Source organism: Ictalurus punctatus, chromosome 22 (assembly GCF_001660625.3).
Source record: "Ictalurus punctatus breed USDA103 chromosome 22, Coco_2.0, whole genome shotgun sequence".
NCBI classification, from domain to species: Eukaryota; Metazoa; Chordata; class Actinopteri; order Siluriformes; family Ictaluridae; genus Ictalurus; species Ictalurus punctatus.
This window is the reverse complement of record NC_030437.2, coordinates 4,353,629-4,377,355: the sequence shown is the minus strand read 5'-3', so window position 1 is coordinate 4,377,355 and position 23,727 is coordinate 4,353,629. Positions and strand designations below refer to the sequence as shown.

The 23,727-nt window shown below is 40.8% G+C and overlaps 1 protein-coding gene across 12 annotated transcripts in view; it reads left to right on the top strand.

The window, feature by feature from the left end:
• Nucleotides 1-23,727, top strand: part of trpm6 (transient receptor potential cation channel, subfamily M, member 6) — a 42,259-nt gene that overhangs the window by 12,332 nt on the left and 6,200 nt on the right. For 5 of the 12 annotated variants that reach the window (XR_006980846.2, XM_017452334.2, XM_017452336.3 and 2 more), the window contains 22 exons: nt 65-278; nt 801-925; nt 1,353-1,524; nt 2,944-3,118; nt 4,994-5,117; nt 7,045-7,117; nt 7,238-7,329; nt 7,412-7,546; nt 8,042-8,098; nt 8,273-8,413; nt 9,449-9,556; nt 11,396-11,661; nt 11,907-12,135; nt 12,965-13,120; nt 13,505-13,630; nt 13,926-14,054; nt 15,471-15,722; nt 18,482-18,656; nt 19,300-19,414; nt 19,892-20,085; nt 20,479-20,611; nt 22,009-22,874. Coding sequence is in view for 10 of the 12 variants with exons in the window: in XM_017452334.2 (XP_017307823.1) it covers nt 65-278; nt 801-925; nt 1,353-1,524; nt 2,944-3,118; nt 4,994-5,117; nt 7,045-7,117; nt 7,238-7,329; nt 7,412-7,546; nt 8,042-8,098; nt 8,273-8,413; nt 9,449-9,556; nt 11,396-11,661; nt 11,907-12,135; nt 12,965-13,120; nt 13,505-13,630; nt 13,926-14,054; nt 15,471-15,722; nt 18,482-18,656; nt 19,300-19,414; nt 19,892-20,085; nt 20,479-20,611; nt 22,009-22,874 (4,057 nt within the window). In the remaining 2 variants the exon portion in view is untranslated. The other 7 variants (XR_008393210.1, XM_053674356.1, XM_047149775.2 and 4 more) reach the window with 7 other exon arrangements.

Sequence of the window (23,727 nt, the reverse complement as noted above, 5' to 3'; positions counted from 1 at the left end):
GTGATTGTATGATCTCTTGACAGTTCATTTGTGACTTACGACTACATATTGTTTTTCCCTGCAGTATGTGCGGCTGTCCTGCGATGCTAAACCTGAGGAGCTTTGCCATTTAATGCTGCGTGAGTGGAACATGGCTCAGCCCAAGCTGCTCATATCAGTGCATGGAGGAACAGACAACTTTCCCTTACCCCCAAGAGTGGGCCAGGTGTTCAGCAAGGGCCTCATCAGGGCTGCAGAGACAGCAGGAGCCTGGATTTTCACTGATGGCTTCAATACAGGTTTGTGTGTGTGCATGTGTGCGTGTGTGTGAAGGCGTACAGTGGCTTAGTGGTTAGCACGTTCGCCTCACACCTACATGGTTGGGGGTTCGATTCCCACCGTGGCCCTGTGTGTGCGGAGTTTGCATGTTCTCCCCGTGCTGCGGGGGTTTCTTCCGGGTACTCCGGTACTCCTCCCCCAATCCAAAGACATGCCTGGTAGTTGGATTGGCGTTTCCAACGTATGAATTACTGCGCCCGGGGGCACCATCTTCAGTCGTCTTGACTCAGTCTTGCCACTGGATCATGGTGATCACCGGCAAGTGAGAGTGAGGCTGATGCTGCACAAGTCTTCTTCACTATAATCCAATTCACACGCAAGTCAAGTCCCAGTTTGTGTTCTCCATAATGGAGGCGGAAATGGAAACTTCGGTCTTCGTCAAAATTGATGGATGAACTCCTGTGTGTGTGTGTGCTTGTTTGTTTTTCTTAATTTCATTTATGTGTATGTAATTGGATTAATTTTATCTTTCCTTTACTTAGGGGTATCGATGTATGTTGGAGATGCTGTGAAAGCCTACGGTACGTATGAGCGCAGGAGGAGAACTGTGATTGGTATCACGCCGTGGGGGCTTATTGAGAACCACACTGACCTCATAGGACGAGACGTAAGTTTTTTACAATCTCATAATTACCTCATAACAGCGATGCTGGGAGATGATAATAATTGAAATTCTGTTTGATAATCAGATTTTCAGAAATGTAATTAGGAATTTCTAGGAACTGTGAAGATCAGCGATAGGGTGGTGTAATGTAACCCGACAAGAAGTAGAGTTACTGTTACCACCCTGAAGTAGATTATTTTCCTATAACAGCATCCCAAAATGCTTTATTCATCTTATACTACAGCAATTTGCAAGTCTTTTTTTACTTGTTAAAGAATATCATTGGTGATAATTCATGTTATGATGCAATACTGTTCTTCCAGTAAAACACGATACATTAGTGTACACCTTAAACATAATTCACAATGATCTCCAGCAAAATTATGACAATTATCACTCTGTGTATTATTACACCCCTGTGGCGCACCAGGTCCTGAGGCACTACCAGACTCTGGGGAATCCACTGAGTAAGCGCTCCAGTCTTAATGGCATGCACTCGCACTTCCTGTTAGTGGACGATGGAACTCTGGGAAAATCTGGAGGCCAGCAGGAGCTGAGGAGAAAGTTGGAGAGGCATATTCAACGGCAGAGGATCCACCCCAGTGAGTGTGTGTGTGTGCGCGTGTGTGCACATGCATGTGTTTTAAAAGGAGACTACTCTGTTAGCGGGTTGCTTAATGGTTTATTGGATAATTAATGGCTCTTAGTTTCTAAAAGAGTTCTACTTGGAACCCTTTATAATAGGGAAACAGTTCGAACCATTAATCACCTCAGCAAGGGTAACTCTTAAGGGTTCAGAATTTTCTAAGTGTGAGGAAGAACACTAAATCCACCGGCAGTGGATACAACACAGTGAGTGTTCGTATGAATAGGATAAAACATCCCTTAAGCTGTGGATTCTTAAGAATCCAGATGTTGCTTAAGATTAAGGTATTCATTAACTGAGAATCCTCAACAGTGAGTCTGTGTGTTAGGGATTTAACCTGAATAGGAATACATTATTCCGCATGAACAGATAACGCGTTCTAAACTGAAACAAGTACAGATATGAAAAGGAGACTCGCTATTCTGGGGGTTTTTATTGTCAAACGTTTGCCAGAAAGGTTCACAAGGCATCTGGTTGAGACTAGAGGTGTGCATCGGAACTGGGACACTAACATTTCCAGCCTTTTGCTGCCCCTGTCCCAACTATTTTGAGACGTATTGCGACCATCAAATTCAAAATTACCTTATATTTTTTCTGTAAAACCGTACCCATGTTCTATTGTGAATAACATATGGGTTTATGAGATTTGCAAAATCACTGAATTCTGTTTTTAATTGATATTTTACACAGTGTTCCAACATTTTTGGAATTGGGGTTGTATGTGGGCAGGCACTGTATAAACATACAGGATTGAAAAAAGCTGTACTGTGAGTATCTTGGGTTAAGTCGAAATGCAGTTTTGGATATTTGGAGCACTAAACAGATACAGGTACAGTGTGTGTTAAGAATGGGTTGCTGGTGTAATGTACTTCTTTTATGATAACACTTTGAACACGTCACATAGGAGAGAAGGACTTAAAAAAAACCTAGTCCAACTTGAAAGTATTCGTTCATTAAAGTTTTGTTTGCAAGATAATTCCGGCTGTAGGTTTTATCTAACAATAGCTAGCATTACCATATAGCTTTCGCTAATCTGAAACATGGGCACAACTCCTCGTAACCTTTAATAGAACTGAAGGAGGGATCAAGTGTTATTCAGATAAAATAATCAGAATTTCCCACATTGAGTTTATTTCCTTGGATACACTGTGAGTTCACGTAATCAGCTTTAGTTGGAGGAAAATCTCCTAAAATTCCCAGACCAATGTGAATGTTTTTACCCAGACAGAAAGTGGTAATTATTGGTGCTTATTCCCATGTGAAGTGAATGAAGGATTATATTGTTGTTTAAATTGTATGTGTTTGGAATGTGCATGTATTTTTGTCTGATATGTTTGCATGCATGTATGTATGTAGTTTTATTTTTCCTTCCCAGGACTGGTTCAGAGAGTTCCCCTGGTGTGTGTGGTCGTTGAGGGGGGTCCTGCAGTGCTCTCCACGGTGCTGGATTATGTGAGCAGGTCTCCTCCTGTGCCCGTCATTGTGTTTGAGGGCACCGGCCGTGCTGCAGACCTGCTGTCTCTCATCCACAAACAGACAGCAGAGGACAGGTGGGGTTCAGAAAATATCACACTTTGAACCATAAGTCAGATTAACACCACTATGTCTTAGATATGTAGTAGGTATTTTTCAAACCGGGAATATTTGTAAAGGTCCAGTTATAGAACAGTTATAAAACCACACGGTCTTTCGGAGGAAACGTTAAACTGAAGTCCTGACTCTCTGTGGTCATTAAAAAAATCCCCCATTGGTCCTTCACTATCATGGCCCCCAAATAATCTCCATCTCTGAACGGGCTACATCACTCTCCCCTCCTCTCCACCAATAGCTGGTGTGTGGTGGGCGTTCTGGTGCACTATGGCTGCCATCGCATCATCCAGGTGGTGGTTGAGGAGATCCGCCCCAATCATATGTAAAGCGCTTTGAGTATCTAGAAAAGCACAATATAAATGTAAGGAATTATTATTATATAAAATTTACCAAATTGGGCTGATAAATGAACTCAAAGGTTGGTTTACTTTGACTGATATACTATACTGTTATAAAACAAACACAGTCTGTCATGTTTTAGTATAAAATTTAATAAATTATCAAACAATAATCAACAGAGGGAAATTTCTGTCTAATATCCTGCATTTATCTCTCTCTCTCTCTCTTTCTATATATATATATATATATATATATATATATATATATATATATATATATATATATATATATGATGCACTTAACATGTGTACAGTGGCAGTGAACCCCCCCCCCCCCCCCCCCCCCCGGAGACATGAGTTTACTACTACAGCTTAAGAGGAGACGAGATCTAGATTAATTTTCTCTAAAATTCAGAAAAGCAATTGATGTGAAAATGGTTGTTTATAACGAATTGTTGTTTATACCTGTATCTTCTCCCTGAGGGATGCAGCTCAAATTTCTGCATGTTATGCAATCCTGCCGGCAGGATAGCCAGTCTGATGGGGTCATAACATGTAATGGGCTGAAATTTCCAGAAAAATTTCCAGTCTGCCACTGCATGGGGAAAACATCTGCAATGAAAATAGTTTTTTATTTGTTTGTATTTCAATTAAAAACATTTGTGGATTTAAAAAAAATATATATAAAAAAATTATTTGCATTGTCCAAGACAGTAGCCTGCATCACTGATTTGTGAAATGTTACAGTATCACTGTATATTACATTTGATTTAATTGTCCCATTTTGTTTACTGAGTTTATTTGAAGAACATAATGTAGAGCTATATCTATACAGGCACCAATGCTTTGTTTGGTCTTTGGAAAATATCCACCCTGAACTGCTTGCATAATAATCTTTAAAATGAACATGTGGTCTTTATTATTATATAATAAAAATTCAGAGTTTACTTTTTTTTTTAGTTCAAGCTTCTTTCCCAGACATGTTGGTCTATTTTCACTTGGCTTAATAGTTTCCTACATTACCCACAATGCCATCTAGCTACCATTTGATAGGGGTTCAGTAAGATTTACCCTTTGCCTCGTCTCATTCTGAAGAGAAGGATGCAGCAGCTTTTCAGTCCTTTAATCTGTTTGCTTTGCTCTAAGAGATCGGCTTCCAAAGCCTCAACATTCATGCTAATACCGTCGTCAGGGTCATTACACTCGTCAACTAATAGATTACTAACATGCTGAGTCGAGTCTCTGCCGTCAAATAGCTGCATTGCATTCTGGGATTTTGAGTCCAGCATTTGCTGGAGCTTTCTCAAGCTGTTCTCAATTACTTGAACCTTACCTAAAATATGTAAACATATTTTTTTATAAGTATCCACTTCATATCATCATAATTGCTTTTAAGAGAAACTCATTACACAAGCCCAGTCAGTGGAAACCGAGTGATGTGAACCTTTGACCGTTCACTTTCCCTGAAATGGATAAATGTTTATTTATGTTCACTAGGGAGCTGGATGTGAATATAAAGGAGGATTTCCTGCAGCGCATTGAGAATGTATTTGGTGTGGCGAGAACGAAGGCGTATCAGTTCTTCACCCTGCTTAAACATTGCATGGAGCACAGAGATGTGGTGAGTAACCAGGAAATGGACCTTTTAACTATTCATTTCTTCACAAAGTTTAAATGTGTTAGGAAGTACGTAAAAAAAAAACTGTGAAAATGGAAGGAGCATTAGGCAAGATTTGTCAAAAAGAATAAAAGTTTAGGTCACGTTTTCTCTTTGAGCCCACCCACATTCCAAACTATGTGCACAAAGCTCCGCCCTCAGAACCTTGCTTGTGGTGGCGAGAGTTAGCATGCTAAGTATCCATCCGTTTTCCTGGAGCCTATCCCAGGGAACTCGGGGCCGGAGGTGGGGGACACCCTGGATGGGGTGCCAACCCATCGCAGGGCACAATCACAAACATGTTCACACACCCAATTTGAAAACACATATCTTTGGACTGTGGGAGGAAACCGGAGCACCTGGAGGAAACCCCCGAAGCACTGGGAGAATATGCAAACTCCACTCACACAGGGCACAAATTACAACCCGTCCCGAACCTGACACCTTGGCACTCACAATTCTGTATCTTTACATCTTATACATAAGGTTAGACATACAGTTAAATAGAGGGTACACCTGCAGATTCTAGGAAATAATTACAAAGCAACTTTTTAGTTTTGCTCAATCTAAGAATATATTTAAAATTCAGACAAGTCCATGTTTGGCTGATTTTTGAGTTTTTGAATAGTTGTCGACTAACAATGCATAAGGGTTTAGTGTGTCCATAAGTAAATTGCAGGGTTTTTTTTCCTTTTCTACCTTTTCTGCTGCTTTGAATCATTTCTCTTTATCTGTATAACTTATCTCAACATATAATATCTCCCCTGATTATCATTAGCAAACTCCAGTGCTCTCATTACGACCTGGTGGTCTCTTTCTCTCTCTTTGTGTTCCTTCTAGTGTTCTCTCTTGTTGTGTCTGCATGTTGGATATCTCACCAGGTGCATCTGTGTCATCGTACTTACTGTCTTTTTTCTTCTCTGTGTCTCTCACTAGCACTACAGGGTTAAATATTTAATAGTATAGTTTTGAAAACCTCTAATCCGTGTGAAGTCCTAATGGACCCGATGTGTTCTGTGAGTGGAACGTTCGAGAATGAAATGAATTCAAAAGCTCTATGGACGTATAACAGGCAGAAAATGAATGCACATGTTTACCTAATGATCAAAAGTTTATGTTCACAAAAGACTTGAAAACTAGAATATGTACCAAAGCTACCGGATTGCTGTTCTGTGCAGTTTTGGCGACTCCTTGGCCTTATTTTAATCATGTCTCATGTTTCATCAGCTTATCACATGTTTCAGTGTAACAGTTTATTTTTGCTTTATCGTTGTTTTTGCCTTTTCACATCCTCCCATCACTCTCTACCTGCGTGTTTGTTGGTAAATAGTAGCTGTCTGTGTCAGCTTTGAATGCAGTTCTCTGGTGTCTATGGCTTTGGATCATATGCATCAGTCTCACAGCCCAAACAATGACTGAGAAAATTGCTGACTTACAAACAGTGGATAGAAAACACATTATCTGTGTGTGTTTATGGTGCGTTTTGTAATGTGTGTATTCATATTCATCCATCCAGCCATGCTGTAGGATTTGTGAATAGAAAATGGTCAAATTCAGCCCCGTGTGTGTTGCGTTCATTCATTTTTCATGCAATGATATGCATATGAGATGCGCAACTAAGAACGAAAATAAAAGTCAAATTTCCGTCCTTGTTTTTCCATTTTTGTTTCAAAACTTAAAAAGAAAAAGAGCTCTGTTATTTTATTATTATTATTTTTTTGCTCAGCATGTCCAATCTACCTTCAAAACCCTAAAGTGTTGTTTGGACTTGTTTTTAAAGAGAGTTTTTGCAGGCTAACAGCTTGGAAAAACCATAACATTGTACTGCACTTATATTATTTATAAGGTTTGGCGTATGTTTACATTAACTGACCTGTGTTTTTCATTTCAGATCACCATTTTTGACTCGGAATCAGAGGACCACTTGGAAGCAGATGTGGCTATTTTAACAGCTTCACTAAGAGGTATTGGAAACACAGTTCAGTTCTCAAAAGAACACCACTTTCGCTCAACTGTGCAAACATAGTCTTAGTGTATATGGTTTTAACTGTTCATCTTTATGTTAACCCGTGATGCATTACCAGGCACACCAGCAGAGAAATTAAGCATTACACTGGCGTGGGACAGAGCTGATATTGCTCAGCAACATGTACTGGGGTATGGACACGACTGGAAGGTGCGGTATGACCTATAATATAATGTAATAGCGTGATGTGATAAGGGTTGTGCTAGTGCAGTGCTGTGGTGGTGTGTTTAAGGTGGGGGCCCTGGAGCATGCCATGCTGAACGCTTTGCTGATGGACCGTGTCAGTTTTGTGAAGCTGCTCATTGAGAACGGCGTGACCATGAAGCACTTCCTGACAGTATCTCGCCTGGAGGAGCTCTATAACATGGTAACATGTCAGATACATTTCGTTTGCTTTTACTTATTGTATAGGGGTTCCATCGGCCAATCAACTGGCTGACCAATGCGTTCACAGAAGTTGTAGTCGTGGAGTTATTGACTATTCAGTGTGGTGCAAGAATTCAGTGGTTCTATGTTAGTCTTAAAATCTTTCATCCTAGATGAAGCAAATCTACCGTTTTCTGCTCGCTCAATAGTTTTGATAATAAAATCCTTGCACTGTAGCGTAAGGAATTCAGTCATGACCAGAGCTGTGCATTGCTGTAGCATTTGGTAGACCAACAATTCCAATTAACTAGTGTAGAGCGATGAATGTCATCTGACTAATGCAGATCCAGACTTGTTTTCAGACACGACTGATGTCAGACTTGAACATGATGTTTCAAATCTCATGATGAGATGTTCTACAGATACAGAAGCTGTGCTTTTACTCTCAACATCAAATCCAGATCTATTCATTACAACTTGTTTCTTCCCTTCACAGCAGCACCAAGGCTCCTCAGATCACTTCTTACGCCATATCATTGAGGATGCCAAAAAGGTAGGAGTTCAATAAAACATCAGTTAAAGATACCTTCAGTGTATTTCAGAAATGTTGTCCCAGGATACTAACATGACTTGTATACTTGTGATGCCAAATTTAGTACAAGTGATTATTACCTTGTTTAGAGATCACCACTAAATTTTATTTATTTTGCCTGTGTGTCATCTGTAGTGTCGACTTCCTGGGAGATATAAGATCACTCTGATTGATATCGGCATGGTGATTGAATATTTGATAGGAGGAGCTTATCAGAGCACATACAGGAGCAAGAGCTTCAAAGCTGTATATAACAGAATTCATAGTGAACTGAAGGTCTGTCCATAAACAACACATCACTCTACGTACAGCCTACTTAACCTACTCAACCTTCATTAATAGATAAGTTATGCACACTTAGTAAGGACATTTGTAATGGCAGACATTCCCTTTGTAACCTTCTCAGGAGTTCTGATAGGTTACACTGGTAACCTTACATTCTATTTCACCTCTCTTAACTTTTAGGGTGGTGTTTCAACACCGGGATACTAACCCAATTATATATAACCCAATTTCTTAGAGATTTGACCCTTTCTAGGTGTCTTCGCTGCCCAGCGAATTGGAAATCAGCTTCAGTCTTTTGGACACTCCTCTGTGAGCTCTCTCTCTCTCTCTCTCTCTCTTTCTTTCTCTCTCTCTCTCTGTGGCTTCTATTCCAACATCTGATGCTCAGCCGTTCGTTCTCTTTAAGATAGATTACAAGCTCTTGTCGTGGTATTTTGCTCTCAGCATCATCCATCATTATTACAGGTAGCATCCTTCATAGGCTGTGGCGCTTTGCTTATCTCTGATTCCCAACTAGCATTTAGACTAACTAAATGAGTTTGCAAGGATGTACCCTCCGTACATTGCAGGTTCAAATCCTGATAATGCCACAGCGAGCCATGGCTGGGAGTCCAAGAGAGCAAAATTGGTCGTGCTGTCAGGGAGGGAGGGGTGGCATATGCTCTCTCCCATATCACTCACAGCGACACTAGCCAGTCATGTGCATCTGTGAGCTCATGCATGCAAAAAAAGATTTATAAGCACAATTTATCATTAAACTCTATAGTGCTTTGACCCTTCAAGAGTTTGACATCCTTGATCACTATAGATTTGTTTTCAGGTGCACTTAAATTACGTAAATTACATACATCGTATTTACAGGTATTGTTTGCCATTATAACCCCACGTTTGACTGTTTCGATTACCACATATCCAGATATTTCACATATCATGAATATCAGGGTTATATAGTCATCCATGTTATAATTCATAACATGCCATAGATGTAATAGAACTGTTTTATTGAGCTGTTGCCATGTTGGCTAGGAAGGCAGTCAGGAGCTTTCAGCATCCAGAAGGACTGGCGAAGAGCCAGCTGAGTCAAATGAACCACAGCCTCAATTCTACAGAGCCACACATCCTTACAGACGCACGGTCAGTCAAAAAAAGATAAAATAAATAATAAATCCTCACTGTGAATCACAGGCATAATAATCAAATATATATTTTTTAATTAAGTCAATGAAACAATCACTTCATTTGTTAGTTTGTTGTAATGCGTGACAAGAAAAAGTCTGAGAAAATAGAAAATACTTCTACCTTGTCTGTAACTACAACCCCAATTTCAAAAAAGTTGGGACAGTATGGAAAATGCAAAAAAAAAAAAATACTGATGCTGATAACAGCTTGGATGGTCCTTTTCCTCTTTGGCCTGGAGAATACGACGGCTGTATTGTCCAAAAACTATTTGAAATGTCGACTCGTCAGACCACAAAACACGATTCTACTGTGCTACTGTCCATCTCAGATGAGACCGAGCCCAGAGAAGTGGGCGGAGCTTCTGGACAGAGTTTATGTACGGCTTCTGCTTTGCATAGTATAGCCTTAACTTGCATCTGTGGATGCAGCGACGAATGGTGTCGTCTGACAAAGGTTTACCAAAGTATTCCCGAGCCCATATCAGGATATCCATTGCAGACTCGTGACGGTTTTTAAGAGAGTGATGTCTGAGGGATCAGAGATCACGGGCATTCAGAAGTGGTTTTCGGAAGTGGTTTTCGGCCTGGCCCTTTACGCACCGAGATTTGAACGGATTCCTTGAATCTTTTAGTTATATTGTGTGCCGTAGAAGGTGAAATGTCCGAAATCCTACCAATTTGTCTTTGGGGAATGTTGTTTTCAAAGTGTTGGATTATTTGATGATGCATCTATAGGCAGATTGGCGAGCCTTGACCCATCCTTTCTCTTGAAGGACTAGGCTTTTTTTTGGAGGCTCCTTATATACTATAATTAGATGATGTCCTCACCTGTTTCACATCACCTTCTTATTTCAACATGTCACATTACTATTAGTCCTAAATTGCCCCTGTCCCAACTTTTTTGGAGCGTGTTGCATGCATCAATTTTAAAATAAACGTTTATGCAGTTGTATAGGTAAAACTTAAAATACCTTGTCTTTATAAGTTTTTGTTTAAATACAAGTCACATCACTTTACAAATCACTCCTCTTTGTTTTTATTAGCATTTTCCATACTGTCCCAACTTTTTCGGAGTTGGGATTGTATAATAATTACCTGATGTAAGAGACAAAGAGACAGGGATGGGGACACAGACAGATGGGCTGAAGGTCTGGGTCTAAACCATGGTAGGTACAGGGCCTAACACTGGCACAGGATCAGGAACTGGGAAAAACACCAAGCCAGGAGGAATAGCAGAGACTAATACATCACAGATTGATCAAAAATTGATCAATGGGATTGAGGTCAGAGCTCTGTGCAAGCCACTCAAGATCTTCCCACCAAGCTTGGCAAAGCATGTCTTCATGGAGTTTGTTTTGCACACAGTGGCATTGTCATGCTGGAACATTTTGGGGTCTCTTTGTTCCAGTGAATGGAAATCTTAAAGCTCCAGTAGAAGACATTCTAGAAAATGGCTGCAGTGTTCTTCAAACCTTGTAGCAACCATCTGGGGGAAGGCCCACATATGGTTGTGATGGTCAGGTGTCCACATACATTTGGCCATGTAGTATAGTTCTGGGTTCAGGGTTCTGGAGCTCCAGGGTGGGTTACTACAGTAGGTACAATTTCAGGTTGTGGGTATTGGGAAACTGGCAGAGATGCTCAAACAACAATGAGTGTAACTTTTAACATCCGATAAGCCATTTCAGAGGTCAGAGGTCATCAGTGTATAAGGGGAAGCAGAGACCAGTGCAGGCAGAGGTACTGCATAAATAAAAGTTCTTCATATGTATGTATTTTTTCTTTTATGCTCTAGATGAAATCAGAATCTGTGCCCAAGAATGTGGAGGAAGAGGAGGCAGAGCTGGGCGGCTCGTCCCTGTTTGCCTATAGTTTCAATGACCTGTTTGTGTGGGCAGTATTGAAGCGGCGGCAGCAGTTGGCACTCTTTCTGTGGCAGCATGGCGTGCAGGCCATGGCCAGAGCTGTGGTGGCATGCAGGCTGTACCAGGCCATGGCCAGCGAAGCCAAGGAAAGCAACATGGATGACAGCATTATTGACGAGCTCAGGAAATATTCTGTGTCAGTCTCTGCTTTTTTTTTTTTTTTTGCACTGTATACCAATATAAAATAAATATACTGGTTTGTTGGATATTTAGGAGAGATTGATAAATGAACCATGCTCAAAGTAAATATTGCCAAGGCTGTCACAGTTTTAACTTTGAAGAATGTGGCATTAAGACACAAGGTGTGATTAAAATCTGAAGATTGATTTGACTGTTCCCTCAAATCAAAAGTGCTATGTCTGTGTGTATCTTTTCTTCAAGAGAGTTTGGCCAGCTTGCTGTGGATCTACTGGACAAGGCCTTCAAGGAGAATGAGCGCATGGCCATGAAGCTGCTGACCTGGGAGATGACAGATTGGAGCAACTTTACCTGTCTGCAGATGGCAGTGGCCTCGGGCCACGTTCCCTTCGTGGTTCACTCATGTACTCAGATGCTCCTCACCGACTTGTGGATGGGCCGCTTGAACATGAGGAAGAACTCCTGGTTAAAGGTGTTGACTATGGTGTTGGTCTTTGAATGTATTCTTGTCTTAAATCTATGATGTTTTTTATGGTGGGACATGAAGGATTAGTAGTATCATAAAAGCTAATGTAACATACAAACTTCTCTGCACACACTCTTGTGTTGGCCTTTGGGTTCAGAATATTAATAAAACAATTAGCGAGGAAAATGATCAACTGTAAAGAACAAGGTGAACGTTGTAGAGACAGAAATTAAATACTAAATGGTACCTTTCCTTGTCACTGGGGAGGTACCCTTAATGGTACATCATGTACATTTAGTGTGTGTCTTTTACCTGGTAAAGTGAATGTAGTGTACCTTTAAAAATTATTTACGGTACATAACTTGACATTAAGAACCACTCTTGTACCTTTAATTGGCTTTTAAAGTAATGTTTTAAAGGTACACTAAGTAAAAGATGCACACTAAAGATGCAAAAGATGGTAAGAAAGGTAGAGTTGGTAACCTGTTTTTTAACAGAAAGTGTAGCATACCAAGCTCATCAACAAATGATTGTTTATTGGAGAATGAATGTAGATGAAAATCCAAATTCCACAATATCAGTGCTAACCTCTTTGTCAGTATAAATGCGTTTTAGTGCTCTTTCCAATGAACAAACGAATTGTACACATTTATTGGACAGACGTATTATTCACAGCTCTACTAAAGACAAGGACTATTATCAATTTTTGTATTTTTAAAATCTGCTACTGTCCTATAAAAAAATGATAGTGACATGCAAAAAATGATAGTTTCAATGCAAAATATTTTGTTTGTGCCATTAGAGAGTCAAAATTATTCCATTTCTTTGAGCACAGATCATTTTGGCTATCCTGCTCCCAGTGGGCATCCAGATGCTGGAGTTTAAGAGCAAGGCTGAGATGTCCCATGTGCCTCAGAGTCAGGAGGCCCTGCAGTTTGGAAGGGACACAGGGAGCTTAGGAGAACCAGAAACTGAAGACGTGATGCAAGCGGTGGGAGAAACATCTCATAATTGTTTTTCACTTTTCTCGTAAAGAGTAGGGGTATAATCCCGGTGTCCTGCATAATTCCCCCCACTGGCCTTTATCTATCATGGCCCCCTAATAATCCCCAGTCTTTGAATTGGCTTCATCACTCTCCTCTCTCTCCACCAATAGCTGGTGTGTGGTGGGTGTTCTAGTGCACTATGGCTGTCGTCGCATCATCCAGGTGGATGTCATACAGTGTTTGAGGAACCCCCCCCCCCCCCGCCCCCGCCCCCCCCAAGTGACTAGAAAAGCGCTTTATAAATCTAAGGAATTATTATTATTATTATTATTATTAATTATTAATTATTGATTGCTACATGTGTTGTGGTGGTTTGCTCTTTTCTGAAGAATGAGAGTGATGCAGAAAGAGGGAGGAGCCATGTTAAACACAGGCTCGTTGCATGGTGGCTACCATGGTCCAGGAAGCTCTATGACTTTTACAATGCGCCTGTGGTTAAATTCTGGGTCCACACAGTAAGTCTCCTACTTCTTACCTAAGATAACTCCTCTCTCTCGCGCTCTCTCTCTCTCTCTCTCTCACTTTCACTTTTTGGTCTGCGTGTCTATATTCTATATTTATATTTCTAATATTTGTCATATTCCACTTCTTTATCCCAGATATATACCCTATGTCCATCTTCTGTCTTCTTCTCTTTCTCTCTTTTTCTGAACCACACTGTTGATCTATGTCTACATCTTTTATCTTACCCTTCCCCTTTTTCTTGGCCTGTTTCTCTGAGTTTCAGTGTTTGTTGTGTGTTGTTTGTAGATGTCCTACCTGACGTTCCTTGCGCTTTTCTCCTACACGGTGTTGGTGAAAATGGAGCCAAGACCCAGTGTCCCAGAATGGCTGGTCTTTGTCTACATCTCATCCACAGCTGTAGACAAGATCAGGGAGGTGAGTCTGAAGCAGAATGCTTCATTATTACCTTTAGGTGGCTGGGATTATTATTGTTCCATTCGCATGCTTTTACACACACTGTGTTCTACAAGAAAAAGTAGCCGATATGGCCATCTCGACATTGTTGGTGATATTATGCCTCCTTGGTGGTCTGTCTGTAGTTCTTCCACAGCCTATGAGGCATGCTTCTCTCATCACGGTTCTCACTGTGCTACAATTAGGGCAAGGCTTTGTACTGTAAGTGCTTTGATCATGTCCATCATTCAACATCACCGAGGCTTGGAAGAACAAACAGCTTGCAAATTAGAGGCTACAGGAGAAAGTGGAAACAAGGTCACGGTCATGTGGTGATGACTTTGCTATTAGCACATTGCCAGAAAATGAGGATGATGGAAAACTTTACTAGTTTCTGAATGTAAGGGAGTACAACTTAAGATTATATGGTCTGACAATCTGACTATTATTTGATGTTTTGATCCTCAAAAAGTTCAGTTCTGGTACAACCTTTTAACTTTATATCCTTTATACATTTATTTTTACGGTGTGAAACATCTCAGACACATTCACCGACATGCGACATATAACAGAATAAAACGTGATGGTTTTAATTGTTTGAATTCATTTAATTCTTTCTCTCTATTTCTTATTTTATTTTCATTATTATCAGCGCTACCTTTAAAAAAAAAAAAGCACTGAGTGGGAATGAAATGTGTTTTACTATTCTGGCTTCCTTCGGTGTCCCAAGCTGTTAAAAAATAAACTGAAGGCCCACTTTATCTGTTTTGCTGGAATCAAAGGTCTTCTCTTATCTCGATACCAGTTTTCCCCAAGGGACTGTTTTTCTACTTACGTCTGTATGTCTCAGAGGTGTAAATTAGCAGCGGTGCTAATCATTCACCCAACGCGATTGTTTACAGTGTGCTTAAAACGTGACAATCACCGAGGCTGTTCAAACTAAAATATGCACAAGTCCGATTTTATTGTGAGAAACGCACCGAGAAGTTACGAGAAAATGAAACATTGATCTTGTGGGCTGGAACAGTTTAGCTACATTTCAAGCTGCTTGTCAATGTTTGATGACATTTTTCATTCCATAACGTCAGACACATAAAGACACCTGTTGACCAAAGAGAGAGAGAGAGAAAAAAAAGCTTTTACAGTCTTCCCTGCCCCAAAAGCACACTTGGTTTGATTCTCAGGCTAGAAAATGCATTTGGAATTTTATTTATTGGTGCTCGTAATGTAACATAAAACAGCACATTTTTTAAATTATAAATTGCAGCTTTTCAGCTAGCTCTCAGTCACAGACACACTGTCAAGAGAAAACATATAGACATTGGAAGTAAACTACAGACCCTAAAAAAACCTGCCGAATGTTTTCTACCCTGTGAAAATGTACTCTCTGTTATCCAGGTGTCTGTGTCTGAGCCAAAACAGTTCAGCAAAAAGCTGAAAATGTGGTTCAGCGAATACTGGAACATGAATGACTTTGTCGCCATCATTCTGTTTTTCGCGGGCATGGTGCTGCGCTGGCAGACTGGTCTAATTCACACAGCGGGGCGCATCACTTACTGCCTGGACATCATTTTTTGGTTCGTGCGTTTACTAGACCTGTTGGCCATTAACCAGCAAGCCGGACCCTACCTCATCATGATTTCCAACATGGTATGTTTTCATTTTTCATTTCACTGATACTGTCCCAAGGGACAATTTTGACATGCACCAAAAGACACCATCAGTACACATTTTTTGGTACCTCATCTAGCTAATGAATGCAGTTCATTTCAAATCAACTAGCTATTATTATAAAGAATGAATAATCCTAGTAGCCTAAGTGCGGAAGCATGGATGTGACGTGTGTGTGTGTGTTTCATGGCTATTATTTAAACAGCTAAATAAAATGGCTAAATAATGTCATTTACTCATTATTAGGGATGCACCGAAATGAAAATTCTTGGCCAAAGCCGAAACCGAACACGCACGTTTTTTCGCTTTTTTTTCCATTTATTTTACCTTTTTTTTCACCATTGCATAAATTAAATAGTCAAAATGTGCTTTTTACTGTTTTGTCTTGCTTTTCAAAGAAAATAATCCATTACAAAAACTACAATTTCAAAATATTTATTTAACACTGAACATTTTTTTTTTCATTCCAGCAGGCATAGGCTACCAACAAAGCACAATATAACTTTAAATAAATAAATGAGTAAAATAAAAATATTTTGATGTGGTCATCTTTGAGCCCCTTGAATAGCCGATGTTAGGTCTATAACTGACTGCTGGAAGAATGGAACACTCTGTAGCCTACAGCAAAAAAGTGCATTAAAAAGTGCATTGACAAGAGTGCAGAAAATGGTTCTATTCGGTTCTATACGGCTGATTATATTGGGGATATTCACCGCTCGCATCCCTCGCGGAGTATTATAGTGGATATAGTATAGTTGGATACGTTGTTAATGTTGTCAACATTTGTAGAAATGTTATAGACTGATCAAAGAAATGATCAGTCTATAATTTTAATGGTAGATTTATTTGAACAGTGAGAGACAGAATAACAACAAGAAAATCCAGAAAAACGCATGTCAAAAATGTTATGAATTGATTTGCATTTTAATGAGGGAAATAAGTATTTGACCCCCTCTCAATCAGAAAGATTTCTGGCTCCCAGGTGTCTTTTATACAGGTAACGAGCTGAGATTAGGAGCACACTCTTAAAGGGAGTGCTCCTAATCTCAGCTCGTTACCTGTATAAAAGACACCTGTCCACAGAAGCAATCAATCAATCAGATTCCAAACTCTCCACCGTGGCCAAGACCAAAGAGCTCTCCAAGGATGTCAGGGACAAGATTGTAGACCTACACAAGTCTGGAATGGGCTACAAGACCATTGCCAAGCAGCTTGGTGAGAAGGGGACAACAGTTGGTGCGATTATTCGCAAATGGAAGAAACACAAAAGAACTGTCGATCTCCCTCGGCCTGGGGCTCCATGCAAGATCTCACCTCGTGGAGTTGCAGTGATCATGAGAACAGTGAGGAATCAGCCCAGAACTACACGGGAGGATCTTGTCAATGATCTCAAGGCAGCTGGGACCATAGTCACCAAGAAAACAATTGGTAACACACTACGCCGTGAAGGAATGAAATCCTGCAGCGCCCGCAAGGTCCCCCTGCTCAAGAAAGCACATACATATGCCCGTCTAAAGTTTGCCAATGAACATCTGAATGATTCAGAGGACAACTGGGAGAAAATGTTGTGGTCAGATGAGACCAAAATGGAGCTCTTTGGCATCAACTCAACTCGCCGTGTTTGGAGGAGGAGGAATGCTGCCTATGACCCCAAGAACACCATCCCCACCTTCAAACATGGAGGTGGAAACATTATGCTTTGGGGGTGTTTTTCTGCTAAGGGGACAGGACAACTTCACCGCATCAAAGGGACGATGGACAGGGCCATGTACCGTCAAATCTTGGGTGAGAACCTCCTTCCCTCAGCCAGGGCATTGAAAATGGCTCGTGGATGGGTATTCCAGCATGACAATGACCCAAAACACACGGCCAAGGCAACAAAGGAGTGGCTCAAGAAGAAGCACATTAAGGTCCTGGAGTGGCCTAGCCAGTCTCCAGACCTTAATCCCATAGAAAATCTGTGGAGGGAGCTGAAGGTTCGAGTTGCCAAACGTCAGCCTCGAAACCTTAATGACTTGGAGAAGATCTGCAAAGAGGAGTGGGACAAAATCCCTCCTGAGATGTGTGCAAACCTGGTGGCCAACTACAAGAAACGTCTGACCTCTGTGATTGCCAACAAGGGTTTTGCCACCAAGTACTAAGTCATGTTTTGCAGAGGGGTCAAATACATATTTCCCTCATTAAAATGCAAATCAATTTATAACATTTTTGACATGCGTTTTTCTGGATTTTCTTGTTGTTATTCTGTCTCTCACTGTTCAAATAAATCTACCATTAAAATTATAGAATGATCATTTCTTTGTCAGTGGGCAAACGTACAAAATCGGCAGGGGATCAAATACTTTTTTCCCTCACTGTATTCGGCCGAACACCGAAAGTGCCTTTTTTTTTTGTTGCTATTTCCGGCCGAATAATTCCGGTTGCCGAACATTCGGTGCATCCCTACTCATTATCGGTATCAGTATGGGCAAGTACCAACAATCGTACTTTTATCTGTACCTCCCATGAAAAAACTGAGTGAATTTTTTTTTTTTTTATGGTCAGGTTTTCTTTCATGCGATTGCTTTTGCGTTCTTCTTGCAGCTATGGTAAGGCAGTTATGTTGCAGCAGAATACGAATTTGATTCACTGTAGACGACGTTTATTAGTGTGAATGAACTGAACTGGGTAAATTGTTCATTTACATGCACATGTAAATTTCACTGATGTGTGTATTTGTGCGTGTGGGGATGTTACAGATGAAGAACATGTTCTACATTGTAGTCATCATGGGCATTGTGCTGGTGAGTTTCGGCACACCTCGGTGGGCCATCCTAAAGCCACATGAGGAACCATCCTGGAACCTGCTGAAGGATGTACTCTTCCAGCCCTACTTCATGATGTTTGGGGAGGTCTATGCTACAGAAATTAATCGTGGGTACCAGAAATAAAGACATACTTGCTGTGAGAGAAATAAAGAAGGACATACATACATACATACATACGTACGTACGTACAGACTGACTGACTGACTGACTGACTGACTGACTGACAGACTGACTCACTGACTGACTGACTAACTGACTGACTGACTGACTGACTGACTGACTGACTGACTGACTCACTCACTCACTCACTCACTCACTGAATCACTCACTCACTGACTGACTGACTGACTGACTGACTGACTCACTCACTCACTCACTCACTCACTCACTCACTGACTTACTGACTGACTGACTGACTGACTCACTAACTGACTCACTGAACCACTGAGTCACTGACTGACTCACTGACTGACTCACTGACTGACTCACTCACTCACTCACTGACTGACTGACTGACTGACTGACTGACTCACTCACTGACTGACTCACTCACTGACCATAATCAAGCTTTGTTCTATTGTGTGTCACGTAGTAGAATTCATTATGGACATAGCAAGAATCAGATTTTTTTTTGCATGTGTTTACAGATTGATTCCATCATCATGAAAAGTGAAATGGATGATTTTTCTGAGCTGACAGGACTGAATTGACTGTGTTACCCTGGGTTTTATTGTTTTGTTTTTTTACAGCCTGTGAAGAAGATCCAGAATGTCCTCCCGGTTCATTCCTCAACCCACCGCTGCAGGCCGTCTACCTGTTCATGCAGTACATCATCATGGTCAACCTCCTTATCGCCTTCTACAAGTATGCACCAGTTTTACATACAGTGGCTTGCAGAAGCACCCGCCCCCCCGGAATTTATCAGACTTGTCTAAATAACAAATGATAAGTACACGCATTCGTCTTGTCAATATTTTTTACTGAAAACTCATCTTCTCTTACAGTGAATAGTCAAAATTAATTACTGATGGAAAAAAAACGAGAAAAAAAATGCAGCTTGCGAAAGTATTCAATCCCCCAGGTTCTTGCCTTAACTTCAAGTTCAAGTGGCATCTCAAAAAATTAGAATATCATGGAAAAGTCCCTCCCCACCCCCAAATTTAATTTAAAAAGTGGAAGTTTCATATATTCTAGATTCATTATGCACAAAGTGAATATTTCAAGCCTAATTGATCTAAATTAGCCAGATTGTAAGATTTTAGTATTTTATGTTTGTCAGATTTGGACTGAAAATGTTGAAACACACCGGTCATCTCTTTGTGTATGTTTTTCACCCCACAGTCATGTTTATGTCCACATGAAGAACATATCCAACCAGCTGTGGAGGTATAACCGCTACCATTACATCATGACCTTTCACAAAAAGCCGTTCCTGCCTCCGCCTTTGATCATCCTGAGCCAAATGGCCTTGTGTGTGAATGCAGTCTGGCAGAAACATAGACGGACATCCGCACATGACAGAGGCTCTGGCCTTAGTGAGTGTGTGTGTTTGTGTGTGTGTGTGTGCATGTTTGCATATCTTGCAAATGTCCCCACAAGGATAGGAATACCTGACAGTTTTGACCTTGTAGGCTGGTCCCCATGAGGAAAACTAAAAGTCCCAGAGGGTTTCTTTTGGTTACAGAGGTTAAGGTTAGACTTAGATTTAGTTGTAACACAGCATTAATTAGCTGCTTTACTCATTTTTTTTTGAGTAGAAGGTCCTCCTAAAGATTGTAAGACAAACATACCATTAAGCTTGTTAGAGTGCATTGGTGCTCATTTTATAGTAGCCATATCACAAAAAAAACAGACTGATCCTTTAAATGTGCCTAATGAGCTTTTTACATTATCCACTCTTATACCTATTGAATATCTCTCTCTTCCAGAACTGTTCTTGGCTCCTGATGATCTGAAGAAGCTACTTGAATTTGAGGAAAGATGCGTGGCTGGCTATTTCCGTGACAAACACGAGAGCCGGCACTGCAGCCAGCTCAACCGGATCCGCCTTGCTGCCGACAAGTGCGTTTCCCCCGAGCCGTCAGCACCAACTTGACACAATTCAGTTATTTACCTTAAACATATAGACATATTTTTACTTAAAACATTTACGTGTCAAAGCGGTAGGTGACCTACAGAGGACCCAGGACAGGAGCTGTGACCTCTGGGTTAGAGTCTCAGCTTAGAGAGCTGTAGGTCAATGATAATGTGGCAAGCTACTGTAGCTAAAAGCTTTTAAAAAAAAAAAAATTTAAAAATAGTTCATCAGTGTTTGCGTGAACCACATAGATGATATATAACGTCCCTACACATGGTCAAATTTGGACCTTTTCTACTATACAGTATAAAGTTATGAAAAATAACTGTGTTTTAGAAATGTACAAAAGGAAACATAGATTAGGAGATCTAGCAAAGTCTACCAAATCTGATCACCCCCAAAGTCACATTTAAGTTTACTGAAAGATGCCCAGACTCCCTTTACATTTATAAACATTACACAATTCAAATTTCTAAGAATTATTGAAGTTTAATCTCTTTATGCTAATATTTGTGGGGAAATAATCGCTGATTTCTTCACTGTCTTCTGTTTTGCTGATTAATGTTAATTTAATAGTTTCTTTTGGTAACACTACACTACCTCGACCTCACCTTGAACCTACAATCACAGACTTGGTGATTCATTTATGCTCAATAATTTACATAACTAGGTTTTTACAAAGCATTTATTCCACATTATCACAATTAATAATGCATTTATTAGTCATTTTTCACATAACAGATCCCTTAATTCATCCTAAATAAACCGCTTACAAGTGTCTAATTTGGGCTGTATTGAACAAAGAACAAGACCTCAACTAACCCTTAACATTTGTTCCTTAAAATAAAATGTTACCTGTCTTCTTACTACAAGTAGGTAATTTAAAGATTTTAAAACTTCATGTGCTGTCATCTGTACAGACCATGTAAGCACTCTTCTCTGTTTTCATTATGATGTGATGGCACGGTAGCATTGCGGACAATTTAACAGCCGGAATCTGATTCTAATCTGAATTGATTATGTTTATGCCCACATGAGAGCAATCCACTTCTGGGAGCACCCAGTTTGCGCACTTCCTCTTTCCATGGTATACACTGTGCTCACAAGTCGAGGTGCAATTCATGGCACCTTGCGCTCACTTTTAAATCACCACGCTAGTCATGCTCAAGTCAGTTGCCCTCGCACTCTGTATTAAAGATACTGTTTAAACGTTGTAACATCTTAAACAAAACTCTAGCAGCACATGGCAACCTACATAAATGGAGCTAAATAAAATGTATGTTATTATATCTGTTGGTATTGGTATTGACAAGTACCAAAAACATATACTCATACTTTTCTTTGAGAAAAAAAAAAGGTTGTGTATGTGTGTGTCCATCAGGGCAGAGGAGATGATGGGTACATTAGCCGAGGTATCTGAGAAGGTCCAGTTCATCCAGGAGAGCCTGCAGACACTGGACGCTCATCTCGGCCAGCTGCAGGACCTGTCTGCTCTTGCTGTGGACACCCTTAACCTCCTTTCGGCATCTGAAAACAGGCAGCAGGAAACTGTCCACCTTTGTCCCAGCCCCCGAATCGCAGCTATGTCCTATTCACAGCTATCTTCCATTGGTGGGAATGTTGCGTCGAGCCACATCCCTCCATCGCAGAAGGCTTATTGCAGCAATCCACCCTCCCTGTTGCGTGGCCTGGCCCATGGCAAGTCGTGCAACTCTTTAGAGCTTCCATCAGGGGGCACGGGCAGCTTTTTTGACAGCAAGCTCAAGTGGGTGCTGGGAAATTTGGAGGTGGAGCACAGCGGTCCAAGACAGAGACTTGGCGGAGACTCGTCCGTAGGATTCCGTCTCTCGCATGGATCTCTGTCCAATTTGTGGTCAGACCTGCATGAATCACCTGGGCAGTCATGTGCCAGCTCTCTCACCACAGTCTGGGATCATGAGCCACATCATCTGCCCAGCCAGGAGGAGTCCATGGAGGAGGAGGAGGAAGAGGACGAGGATGACGATGTGTTTATTGACACTAGACCTAAGAAGAATAGTATGCTGGGCATTGTGAATCCAGCTTTCTGTGGTGATAGTGAATTAGCCATGCCAAAACAAGGCCATTTTGGCAGGAAGTTTATTTTAGAGAGAGATCTGGGACATAGCCGCTCACTCTCTGCTAGTGCGGAGACATTGGCCACGCCCACAAAAAGGCACAGTGTTCCAGGAGAACCCATACCACCACATCCAGGCCAGAAGGACAGAGGTATTGTGTCTTTATTTGACATTATAAAGGTCTTTAGAATTCTACAGTCTGTTAAAAAAAAAAAAACCTGACCTGTTGTTCATTAACAAATAAAAGAAGTCATTGTTTACAAATTGCTGAATTTTAGGTGGTCATAGCGCCACACCACTCTGTCGCAGATTATTCTTTACGATATTATATGTGAGGATCCATGTGAAGAAGTTTAATAGTGGAATTACAATGGTTCATGTTCAACATTCCAACCATCCATCCATTTTCTGTACTACTTATCCTACATGAGGTTGGTACCTTTCCCAGGGATGAAGCAGGGGACACCCTAGATGGGGTGTCAGCCCATCAAAAGACACAATCACACACCACGCACAATTTGGAAACGCCAATCAGTCTACGATGTATGTCTTTGGACTCAGGGAGTGAAGCGGAGTACCTGGAGGAAACCCCTGAAGCACAGGGAGAACATGCAAGCTCCACACACACAGGGCGGAGGCGGGAATCGATCCCCCAACCCCGGAGGTGCGAGGCAAATGTGTTAACCACTAAGACACTGTGCCCCAACCCCCCAGTCATCATTACAAAATCCATCATTAGACTTAGGTAGACAAATAGAGCATTTTTAATCCAAAGGCAAGAGCGCATATACAAAGACATGCAAGTCCAATAAAATTCTCACAGGATCACGACTCAGAAGTCATGCAGTAATTTGATAACAGACAGTAACATATTTAAAGCTATGAGTTGAGTTGTAAAGGTATGATCATGACAACACAACAGGTGTTTAGTTTTGGTGATTGGCACCTGGTCAGAATTTTGAGGTGTGGTAGTTCAAGTCAAGAAAAGTTAGTGTTCCATTTGT